The 12851-nt window shown below is 43.5% G+C and overlaps 1 protein-coding gene across 1 annotated transcript in view; it reads right to left on the bottom strand.

Annotated features, from left to right (window-relative positions):
- Window positions 1–982: 982 nt before the first annotated feature.
- BLACAT1 (BLACAT1 overlapping LEMD1 locus) overlaps window positions 983–12851 on the bottom strand; it is a 56843-nt gene continuing 44974 nt past the window's right edge. The window contains exon 3 of the mRNA XM_073666974.1: window positions 983–6354. Within this exon, the coding sequence (XP_073523075.1) occupies window positions 6213–6314 (102 nt within the window). The 5' untranslated portion in view covers window positions 6315–6354 and the 3' untranslated portion in view covers window positions 983–6212. The remainder of the gene's footprint in view (window positions 6355–12851) is intronic.

Genomic DNA, 12851 nt, shown 5'->3' with positions numbered 1-12851 from the left:
AGCATTTTATGGGGGCCAGTATTCTGTATGGAGTGATTTGCCGGTTTCTGAGCTATTGTGGAATTTACAATAGATATCGCTCATGTAATGTAAGAAGTGAAATCTTTGGCATTGTACTATATATATATATATATTTCTCTGCGGTATCTGTGCATCATGAATCGTGGTATGTGTTAAGGGGGGCAGCTGAGACTCTTTCACCCAGAGCCCACAAAAACCTGGAGCAGGCCCTGCCAGTAGCCACGGCAAGGCAGTTTTCTAATTGGAAGTGACGGTCAGTCTTTTGATATTCATACATAGGCTCTCTTTTAATTACAGCAGGATCCTATCCACTCATATAAATGTAGGCTATCAGCCCATGAGAGGAGTCACATTAGATTAAGTTCCCAGCAAAGAAGATAGCCTCGCTGTGGCTGCTGGGCACACATGAACTGACCAATTTATGAGCTAAGTATCTTCGTTTTTCCTTTTTTCTAGAGCAGTAATGCAATTCCAATTTCATATATTTCATGTTTGCATGCTATAGCGTTATTTGTTACTACAGAGTGCAACTTTATTTGTTAGTTATATATGGAGAAGGCTACTCTTAGTATGCACCTGTGCACACCAGTCTTTGATATTTGTATACTTTTAGGATATGTCATTTTTATTGTTGTACATTGCCCCATTGTGTTGCTGTAAGCCCAGGAAAATTTGTACTCGCACAATGGCTAGTAACACGTATGTAAATGTGAAATGAATATTCATCCCTTCTACCACCCATAATCCCGCTCACCCCTCTGCGCTGGCGTCACTGATAGTAACTAGTCAAGTGTATGTAAACCCAAAGTAAATATTCACCTCTAAACCCTGGAAGGCTGACTGAATCAGAGACGCCTACGCAGAGGGGTGGGCGGGATTAAGGGAGGGGGAAGAGGTGAATATTAATTTCGCATTTATATATGCTTGACTTGCCGGTGTGCAACTATGACTTTTCTGGGGCTTACACTAACACAAAGGGGCAACGTCCAGCAATAAAAGTTACATATTGTGAAAGGGCTGCCCAAGTCCTATTTCAGGATACTATTAGTATGATACACAAATGACGCGCCCCTGGGCCTGTGTCGCACTGCGTTGCGCACGTGGGAGCTTACCCGGAGCCGGATCTGTTGAGGGTTGTAGTCTCGTGGCGGTGACCCGGTCCGTGCCCAGGGAGTCAAACTAAGTGGCAGTCTATGGCAGTAGATGTTAACTTGGATGTCGACTACGCCACCCGTTGAGTGCAGCTTTGCAGCCGCCGCTGCAGAACAGTCCGCTGAGGCCGGTGGTATGGGTGCAGCGATGATGTTATAACCCCCAACGGGAGGGGTATGGCCTCAGGGCAGCAGGTGAAGATGATGGGGGTTGTGACGGTACAGTAAGAAGAGTCAGAGTCAGGAGATGCAGTTTCAGGGTTTTTACTCACGGGTGTTCTCTCCGTCACTCTGGCCTTGAGTGACCACCCGAGCCGTGCTGCGTCCACCAGGTCCTGGACTCGGCTAACCCCCAGGCAGTTCCGGAGCGTGGTCCTGAGCTCCCTTCTCTCTCTCTGTCTCTGGCCGTTCCCACCAGGGATCCACCTTTGGCCGGCTCCCTCGGGTCTCTTGGTGGTCAAACCTCCTCTGGGTTCCCTGACCCTATACTTGGTGTGCCTTTCTGGTGGATTTGGTGAGGGTCGTGGCAAATCTTGACCACGACCTCCGGTTCCTGGCTGAGGATAAGTGGCCTCCACCAGTTCGGGTTCCGGTACCCGTGTCCGCCAACCCTTCACCCTTTTTGGTCTGATTCTGGGTTCTTAGGGTTCCCTCTGGTCTTCCACTCTGGGCCTTTCTTTCTCCTCTCTCCTCTGCAGGCTTGGCTCTGGAGCTGGGCCCAACTGGAGCCACAGCTCCCAGTCAGCCCTCCTGGCTGAGCTCCTCTGCTCTGCTCCTCCTCAGGCTGAACTCGACCCTCTTCTAAGATGGTGCCCACCTTATATACTCCCTCTATGTGTGAGCCCAGGTGACTAGCACCCAATGAGCTCCTAGCTTTACCCAGAGTACTCCCCCTATCTGCCCCTACACTACTGGGATGTTCCACCCCCCTCCCACTCCAGCCAGGGACAGACGCTGTCGTACCTGCACATATACTTGGTGGGAGTACCGTAGTTCTGTCCCCCGGAAATGGGATGTATGTAGTGCATGCAGCCTACTGAGCTCAGTCCCACACTCCATCCTTACCCGGGAGTGGAATACCACACCTCTGGGTCGAGGTGCAATACCCCTGTAGCAGCCGAGTCCTCAGGGTGCTACACAAAAATCACCTGTCAGATTCCCTTTAAAGGGCCAATCTACGGATAAATAAGCAGCTCTGGAATATTATTTGCCAAATTCATTAAGAGAAGCAAATGTTTTCTTAGATTCGCCTTATCTTGTGTTCCACAAACCAAACTCTACACCAGCTATGAGCTAGTTTGTGGCTTCATCCCATCTGCCTAGGTCTACCCAATAAAGTCACTTACACAAAATATGTGACTGTTCAACATCAGAAAATTGAAACAGTGTCCTTCATAAATATCCTTCATACCGCCCAAACATCTGTACTAGTGATGAGCGAGCACTAAAATGCTCCAGTGCTCGGTACTCGAATCGAGCAGGTTGGACGTTCGAACGGGCTCGACTCGAGTACCAAGTATAATGCAAGTCAATGGGAAACTCGAGCATTTTTCCCGAAGACCCTAACAGGAGGGCTGCGGGGGCAGGAGAAAAATTACTGAAATGGATGGAAACAGAGCTCAAATGGAATAGGAACAGCATGGGGAAGACGCCTTGACGCATCTCTGACTCCCAGGTCAATGTTGTTAGAGTATTACTCTACTTTTAGGGTACGTTCCCATGATCAGTGTTTGTTGAGGCTCTCACGCAGCTGAAATTTCGCATGAATCCTGCACCTCAGCTCATTTGCGTTCGTGTGAACGTACTCTAAGGCAATAAACCCTGCCTATATGCCTCTAATACAAAACTATCCCTCCTCCACCAGCTAGCTCTCCACTGCAGTTTTCAGGTAACAGCAGTTTTACTAGAGAAAGGACAATATGTCACCCTGAAAAGGACTTTTGTCTTAATGGTGCAGCAGTGGTATACAAGTACTGCAATAGCAATTAAACACTGCCTATATGCCTGCTCTAATCTAAACTCTCCCTTCTAGATCAACTCTCCCTGAATAGCACTATTCCTGAACTGCTTCTAGAGGAGAGTGTACCGAGTATCGCATTACCGGGTCTTATTTAAGACTTGATGATGCGATGCGGGAGGCCGATCACTATGTGACTGCAGACTTGTGAATCCTCACAGGGTGACTGTAAGTATGTGATTGGCATACATGCAGTCATGTGCCAGCTAGAAGGGCACGGCCTTGTTCAATGTAAGTGAATTGAACAAGGCCGGATACAGTCTAGTAGGAATGTGGCCGGAAGTACGCAAATCGCATATATGCGGTCACATTACCACCAGCTCCCAGCATCGGAGAATCTCCAAAACGCGCAGTGTGAGGATTCACAAGTCTGCAATCACATGGAGTGACTGCAGACTTGTAGCTTAAGACCAGACAACCCCTTTAAACATATAATATAATAATATAACTGACATTTATTTGTAGCTGTGTTAATAAAATATAGTACTATATATAATATAGACAGAGGCTCCATACTGGACATAAAACATGTTCATTTTACCTTATTCTATATGTAAAAATATTCTATATTCTACTATTAATATGCTATATCTTGTACAGAATATATAGTATTCAGTTTAATTAACAGATATTTGCTTTTCATACAAGCTAAATATTTCTACTGTATATAAAAATAATAATGAGGCTTATATGTAGTAAAAAATACACCTTAGCAGCATTGGTCTCTAGCTAAATTTTCATTATTGATGACAGTAAATGGAATAATGAACATGCTAATTGGTAATTAGAATGCAGGTTGTCATCGACATGCTATATATCTCCTAGGAATGATTGAATAAACATGTGCATGCTTGTAATAGAAGTTAAGAATACAAAGTGTGAATACAGGTTGTACATGCTATGAACATGTCATATGCATTATATTATTCTGTATATTGTGTTTTAATGTAATTTTATGATGTATTTTAAAGAAAGATTTATACATGGACAGATCCAGCCTTTCTTGAACTAACACACAAGAAAGATATCATGATGGGGAAAGTTAAAAGGGTGGTTCAGCACCTAAAATGTATTTTGTAATTATCTATCCTCACACCCTAACCACTTTTCTAATATTCTTTATTACACAATTCCCTACACTTTTCCCTATTCAGCTAATCCTTAAATGTGTTTTTCACTGTAGTTCTGTGAAGTTTTGGGCGGCACTCCAGTTACTCACTAGTTTCTTACATCGCTGCCCCCTTTGAAGATTAAAGGACGCTGTTGCTGATGTGAGTGCAGCACCGGCACTCAGCTTCTATCTCCGCTACTGCCGTAGCTTCCAACTGTGAAAGACGTTGGGAGGGGGCGGAAATAGTAGCAGTGACACCAGAGCCACCAACTGATGACTACTCGTTTGAGGGTGGTGCTAAAAGCTGTATGGGGGCACTTGTGTGACTCACTGCTTCCATCACTGCCCCCTGACAACGTCTTCTGTTACAAAAGCTTCAGGCGGCTGAGACAGAAGCAAATTGCCGGCGCTGCACTCACATCTCCCACAGAGTTCATCACCCAAGAACCAGGACATCTTCAGAGAGGGCGGCGATGGAAGAAACTAGTAAGTAACTGCTGCACTACCCCCTGTGACGTCCTGTTCCAGAAGGAGCGATGGACACTGCGGGTAGTGCAGGTGTAACCTCTTATGACGTCTTGTTTGAGACTCCTCTTAAACAAAATGTCACAAGAAGTACAGTAAAAAAAAACACATTTAGGGATTAGTTAGATATGGAGAAATGTAGGGAATTGTGTAATAAAGGAAATTACAAAATTGATTATTGTGTAAGGATAGATAGTTAGAAAATACATTTTAGGTGCCGGACGACCCCTTTAACTCTTAGCATTTACCAAAACAGAAGCCATTGAGAATTTGTATAGTTAGGTGTCATTTTCTGCATCATGATATCTTTGTGATTTTAAGAAAAGCTACATCTCTACCTCCAAGGTTATTTAAAGGGAATATGTCACCAGGTTGTTGCTATTCCTTCTGAGAGCAGCATAATGTAGGGACAGAGAACCTGATTCCAGTATCACTGCTGCGGTTTTGATAAAACAATCATTTTATCTGCTGCAGATCTACCAGTTTTCTGAATGTTGAGCTCTGTTTAACCCCCCTCACACCACCGACTGGCAGCTTTCTGTGTACACTGTGCATAGACAGAAAGCTAACAATCAGTGACAGGGTTATATAGAGCCCATGAATATAGAGGACTACATGGTAGTCCGTTTACTAGTCCTTTAGTGATAATCTCCAGCTAATAAAAGTGATTTCATTAAATCTACAGCAAGCAGCCCAGTAAGTGACGCATCACTGGAATCAGGGTCTCTGTCCCTACATAATGATGTTCTCAGATTAGGTGGCAAAAGCCTGGTGACAGATTCCCTTTAATGTGAAGACATTGTGCGCTAACATTGTACCATCCCTGCTTACTTCATGCTTACTGGCTCATAACCACTGGTCCACCAGCATAAGATACGAACTTTGTAAGTGCTACACGTGTACATGCTTCTGTCACCATCTGACTGAAATAGGCAATGAGGGTATTAAATGCAGGATACCCTGGTGCTGGTTCAAGTCCAGATAAACAAAAAATGTATCTGGATGACACATTTAGGTCATTTCTCTGTGATGGCTAGGAATTTCGTCATGAACAGTTCGGGACAAAACTAGAGATAGGTAGTTTTAAGTTAACATACATTCATTTTTCATTTAAATCCTCATTTTAGATTGTCAGCTTTTCAGGCTATAAGTTGCTGTCATGGCATTATTGCAGTGTTATTTGTTACATTTTCAATTCCCTCACAAAGGGAACAGCACGTATTTACATCCATCATTTCTGGATGCCAGAAATTGATTTCCAGCAATACATTGCTTGCTATCTCAGCCTGTACTGTACTGGTATCGGATGACCTCCTACATAATTATTGGCACAAAGACCCCTCCAAACCGCTGACTGATTGATCCCTGAGAAGGAAGCCTGTGTCCCTCATACTGAAGTCTCCTGTTCAGATTGCGATTCCTCTTTCTTTGGCTTCATTTTGCAGAACCCATGAAGACCACAGAAACATGCAAAGGTAAATTGAGGCATGGACTGTAGTGTTGGGACCCAGGATGATACTGAAGTGCACCTATAGTAAAAAAAAACAATAAATAAAAAAAACAAAGTTAGACCTTGTCTGACACAATATACATAACCTTCCATCATTTCCAAAATATCATGTCCTATGCAAATGAGTTTTCAATTTTGCATCAATAAGTCGAAAGGTATTTATTAAATGAATACTTACTACGCAACATTAATATCTTCCCACAATGTAGACATTTGAACCAGGAATCTCCCCACCCTGTGGTTATTTTAACTCAAGGGGCTTCCCAACTTCTCAAATCTAGGTCTTTCTACTTGTTAAAACTAAACTCTACTCCCCAAATTCAGAAAAGTCACAAAACTGAAACAATGAAACTAAATTAATAAGAAAAGAATAATATTTCCCCATATATGTATCAATATCAATAAAACCAAAAAGGCAAAGTCTTTTATATTTTCTGCAACTTAAAGGGGTTGTCCACTACTTTATATCCCCCCCTCATGTATCCTCCCGGGGCCCCTAAGACTTCTTGTAATTACCTTCTGTTGCACATAATGCCTGTGAGCGGCGCTATCACCGGCCTCTCACAGGCATCACGTGATCCCCGGCTGCAGCCGGCTCTGACATCCGCTGATGTCACGACAAGTGCTGGCAGCAGTCGGGGGTCGCAATCTTCCTGGTTCCATGGTGGATGCCAGGCTGTGGGCGGGATTACCCCCCGTGTCACACCCGGCATCCACCGCGCACTCTGCCTCTCCCCATTCTTTGGGAAAGCGCGCAGTGGATGCTGGGTGTGACGCAGGGGGTACACATTTTTTTAAACCTCTACACAGTAGAAAATGGAAGAACAACCAACCCTTCCTCTGCATTCTACGGGTAACCATATTCCCTTTGCCAGGAAGACCCTGCTAACCACTGCCTACCTATTTATTCGAAAGAGGTGGACATGCATCTAACTGATGCATGTGTAATCGGCATCCCAAACAAACGTAGACCTGCCAGCCATAAAGGTACCAACAATGAAAATTTGAATGATCCTGTAGATCACCGTGGTCAAGCAATCCAGCACTGGTAATGTAAAATTCTTCTTTATTTTAAAATCATTAAAAAAAAAGAGCAGCACGGCACGGTGGCATGTTATAACCTACGCATTTAGAACTTTTTTTTTTTAAACGTTTTATTTCTATTTAAGGTATAGGTCTGCTATACCATGAATAAGAAGTCTGTTCGAAACGTGTAAGTTATACCAAGCTACCGTGCCAAGGAGCTGTCATCTGTCTTTTAAAAATTATTAAAAAGTGTTAGGACAACACACCGCAAGAAACTAACCTAAATCCAAACAATAATAACAAGGTTTTGAACCTGTCAGTTGGACCCCTTACAGCCACCAAATTGGATGTTTTGTCTTATGGACTCAATTTTGTCCCAGATAGGGACTTTATATCTAGTAATGTGGAAAATAGATTAAATAGATACATGAGGAATTTGACCATCAATTTTTATAGTCAAGACCAACCGATTCAGGACGATCTTATCCCTACTATGGAGCATACCAATGAATTTTGTAAATTTGATTTCTCCGCACAACAATCTATTCACCTACAGTCTTTACAAAATCAAAATGGTTCGTTTGATGCATTGACCATAAACCATTCTTTAAAATCAAAAACCCCTTTTTTAATCCTATCCATTCCAGAGTGGACTGTTTGGATAGCTTCCAAGAATCTGTAGAGAGAGAACTGAAGTCTCTATATGACCGTACCAGAAATAGAAAATCTAGACTGAATTTTTCACCATCACACTATTCTGCAATATGCAAACTTAGAAATATGGATGACATCACAGATAAAATGACCCACAAAGGAGGGGTAGTGGTCGTTATGGACTCAGCATTCTACAAAACACAAATTTTGTACTTGCTGGAGGACATTTCCACATTCAAAAAATTGCCAAATAACCGCACGGAAATTTTTCGGAAGGAAATGGATAAAATCATACCAGAGGGACTTTCACTAGGCGTTGTAACCAAGAAGGAGGCAGAATATCTTATGATGGAATATCCCTTTACATCAATTATGCACGCTCTCCCCAAGATAGTACAGAGCAACATATTTTTTGGGTAAAGACCGATGAAACACATTATGGATTCTAAAGGTGGGCGGCAAAGCAAGGTGGAATGCTACGGGATGGATGATGGCCACAATCTTATAAGCACCGATGAACCTGGGACGCAGTTTCCAAGAGGGAACCTTCAACTTAATGTTCCTTGAGGACAACCACACTAAGTCACCAACACACAGGTCCGGACCCACCACACGTCTTCGATCAGCCACACTCTTATATTTGGACCCCATCTTCCTCAAACCATCAAGAACCCCTTGCCACAGACGTAATTGAAGATGAAAACCGTTCTTCATGTATTCCTGAAGAACGATGAGCTGAACTGATGATGAAACTCGCATGCCCCAAAGAATGGGGACTTACCAGTAGATTCATGACAATGATTATTCACCTCAAATTCAGCTAGAGGTAAGTAACTAACCCAATTCTCCTGTTTCTCAGACACAAGACAAGATTCTCATTAACACGTTCAGTTAGCTCATTAGACTGCGGGTGAAATGCTGAAGAAAATGACAGATGGATCCCTAAACGAGTGCAAAACGCCCTCCAAAATTTGGAAGTAAACTGCAGAAACAATATCGGTAGGGATCCCTTGAAATTTTACAATTTCTCTGATGAAAATCTGCGCCAAGGTAAAGCGGGTAGCGCAATGAAATGTAACATCTTACTGAATCTGTCCACCACAACCAAGATTACAGTATTATCTGCCGACATGGGTAGATCAGTGATAAAATTGATTGACAAATGAGTCCAAGGTCTACTAGGAATCGAATATGGTTGGAGAGACTATGACGGACGAGTATGAGAGGTCTTAGAATGCACATAGACACGGCATGTGGCTACATACTCCCAAACATCCTGATGAATCTCTGACTACCAAAAACATAGAGTAAGGAGATCTGTGGTGGTTTTATTACCAGGATGTCTGGCCAAGACCGAGTCATGATGTTCACTAAGAACTCTAAGATGGAGATTCATAGGTACAAACAGTTTACCTAATGGATAGGCAGCACGAGCGTCCCCCTGAGCCTCAAAACCTCCTTCCCAAGATCGGAGCATATAAATGCAATAACCACCCCTTTTTGAAGTATAGAAACTGGTTCACAATTATCTCCACCCCCAGGAAAACAACGCGATAAGGCATCTGCTTAATGTTCTTGTTCCCCTGCCTATATGTAACGAAAATGTTAAACCTCGTGAAGAATAATGGCCATCTTGCCTGTCTAGGTGTTAGATGTTTTGCAGACTCTAGATATACCAGATTCCTATGATCCGTGATCACCATAACCGGATGAACTGCCCCCTCCAGAAAATGACAGCACTTTTCAAAAGCCCACCTGATTGTCATAATTTCTCTTAGTGGATGACAGTTTTTTAGAAAAGTATGCACATGGATTCCATTTACCAAGAGATGCATCCTGCGACAAAAACAGCCCCCACCCCCACTTTAGACGCGTCAACTTATACAATGAATGGCTGATTGACGTCAGGCTGTATGAGAATTAGCGCAGATGCAAACACTCCTTCAAGGTATTGCATGCCTCCCTGGACGGACTGGACCAGTTAGAAAACAAGTGCTAAGCATCTCTGGGAACTCCTTCAAGATTGTTGGAAGACCATTTCCGGTGACTACCTCTTGAAGCTCATCAAGAGAATGCTAAGAGTGTGCAAAGCAGTCATCAAAGCAAAAGGTGGCTACTTTGAAGAACCTAGAATATAAGACATATTTTCACTTGTTTCACACTTTTTTGTTAAGTATATAATTCCACATGTGTTAATTCATAGTTTTGATGCCTTCAGTGTGAATGTACAATTTTCATAGTCATGAAAATACAGAAAAATCTCTAAATGAGAAGGTGTGTCCAAACTTTTGGTCTGTACTGTATATCAGATCGGAGAGCTATTACTAACGTTAGCAATTTAGCTCTGATAAAGGATGCAGGTTAGCATCTGAAATGCATAGCACTACTATATGGTCATATTGATGGAATCTATTTGAAGTCATGATTTTAATTTTTCTACAATAAAGTTCACAATTTTACTGGAGCTGGATATTCCATTTTTTCATTTAAGCTCTAGTAGCGACCTTCTGGCAGGGTCTCTCCGATCGTATCAAGCATAAATTGGCGGCAGAGGTCAACCAACATCCCTGGATGCCCTAATACACCTTTCTACTAGGGTTGATCACCGTTTCCACGCGCGAGCTCTGGAGCAAGCTGTTGTATCTCGTGTCAGAAGACCACCCAGACTGGCTCCAACCTTCCAGTACCCCTTTGCTGCTGCAAACCCCACCGACAGGTCTAGAGCCAATGCAAGTGGAGCGGACTAAGCTTTTGGTAAAAGAGCGACAGTGAAGGTTTAGGGAGAATGAGTCCATGTATTATGAAAGCAAAGGGCATTATGTTTGTCAGTGCCCGGTGAGGCTTGGAAAGTCCAGCACCTAGGGCTGGCCGGAGAGATGACCCTAGGTGAGAAAGACTGCTCTCCAAAATTATTGACCAAAGTCACCCTGGTCTGGGGAGAGAGAGGTCTCTCTCCGCAACAGCCCATCTAGACTACGGCTCCGCTGTCAATTTCATCCATCAGGACCTGGTTGTTCAACTCCAGCTCCCTACACAACAGCTTGAACACCCCCTGACTAATGCCTCCATAATGGACAATACCTGGCAGAACCTGTCCGATATATCACGCAGCCAGTCACATTGCAGATGGAAGTGCTGCATTCCGAAAAGATTTCTTTCTACATGCTTCCTAAATCTGTAAACTCTATTCTTCCGGGCCTTCCATGGTTGCGTCTAGATGCGCAAGTTATTGACTGGTCTACTGCCCACCTGTTATCGTGCCTTTGCAGATGTCTTTTGTGCGAAGGCGGAGATCTTGTCAACCCATAGACCTTACAATTGTCCCATTAATCGGCAGCCTTGCACCTCTTCACCCTGAAATCGGTGTATCCACTATTATTGCCAGAGACTTGTGCCATGTCAGAATACATCCAAGAAAACCTAGCTTACGGAGTCATCCCTAACTCCTCGTCTTCTGCCACTGACAGCTTTTTCTTCAGACTAAGAAGGATGGCTCCTTAAGTCCCTGCATTGATTATTGAGGTTTTAACAAAATCACCATCAAGAAAAAAGTATCCTCTGCTGTTGATCTCTGTACTGTTTGACAGAATCCGTGGGGCAAAAATTTTCACTAAATTGGATTTAAGAGGGGCAAATAACTTGATTCGGATCTGCAAGGGCAATGAATGGAAAACGGCCATTAATACCTGTGACTGTCACAACGATTATCTCAACATGCTCTTTGATCTATGTAATGCACCTGCCGTGTTTCAGGAGTTCGTTAATGACATCTTCTGGGATCTCCTCTATGTTTCCATGGTTATGTGTGTATTTGGACGATATGCTACCCACAGAAGACACGTCCATCAAGTTTTGCAGCGTCTTCGGGAGAACAGTTTGTTTGCCAAGTTGTCCAAAAGTGTCTTTGAAAAGACCTCCTGCCCTTCCTCAGCCATATTGTTTCCAACCAGGGTCTCAAGATGGATCCAAAGAAGGTTTCTGCCATTTTCTCCTGGCTTCATCTTCAAGGTTTGCATGCCATACAGTGCTTCATGGGTGTCACCAACTTCTACAGTCAATTAATTCCACACTTCTCGTCCCTCGTGGCATCCATTTCCACCTTAATCAAAAAGGGAGCTAATGCCAAGTTCTGGTCTGAGTCAGCCTCCAACACTTGAAAGAGTCCTTTGTGAGTTCTCCGATGCAGCATCACCCTGATCCTAACAAGCATCTCCTCCTTGAAGTGGATGCCTCCTCTATCGGTGCTGGAGCAGTCCTTCTGCAAAGGACTTCTTCGGGGAGGTCTGTCTCCTATGGTTTTTTTTCTAAACCTTTCTCATCGGCTGAGTGGAACTATACTATCGGAGATCGTGAACTACTGGCCATTAGGATAGCACTTGAAGAATGGCGACATCTATTGGAAGATGCCAGCTCTCCTGTGATAATATGCACGGACTTAAAAAATTTCACTTGTCTGCAGTCCATTCAATGGTTAAATCTTCCCCAAACCAGGTGGGCGCTATTCTTCGCTCACTTCAACTTTGAGTTGCACTTCCGTCCTGCGGAGAAGAATGTGAGCGCGGATGCCTTGTCTCGATCCTTTGATGTGGCTGATGCTGAGGAGGAACCATAGCACTTAATTAACCCGGCTAACATTGTGGAAGTGGCTCCAGTTCTTTTAAAAGACATTACTCTGGGTAATACATTTGTTCCTACAGCTAGGAGGAGGCAAATTCTGTCTTGGGGACACAAATCCAAGCTGGCTGGTCATATGGGCATATTCAAGTCTACTGAGCTAGTCACTTCTGGTGGCTTTCGCTGGTCAAAGTTGTTTGGGATTTTGTAACTGTTTGTCCA

This window comes from Phyllobates terribilis, unplaced genomic scaffold (genome assembly GCF_046119375.1).
Source record: "Phyllobates terribilis strain yellow unplaced genomic scaffold, ASM4611937v1 Scaffold_2__4_contigs__length_985480577, whole genome shotgun sequence".
Taxonomy (NCBI): domain Eukaryota; kingdom Metazoa; phylum Chordata; class Amphibia; order Anura; family Dendrobatidae; genus Phyllobates; species Phyllobates terribilis.
Note: the sequence above shows the minus strand (reverse complement) of the source record. Positions and strands in the feature narration are given on the sequence as shown.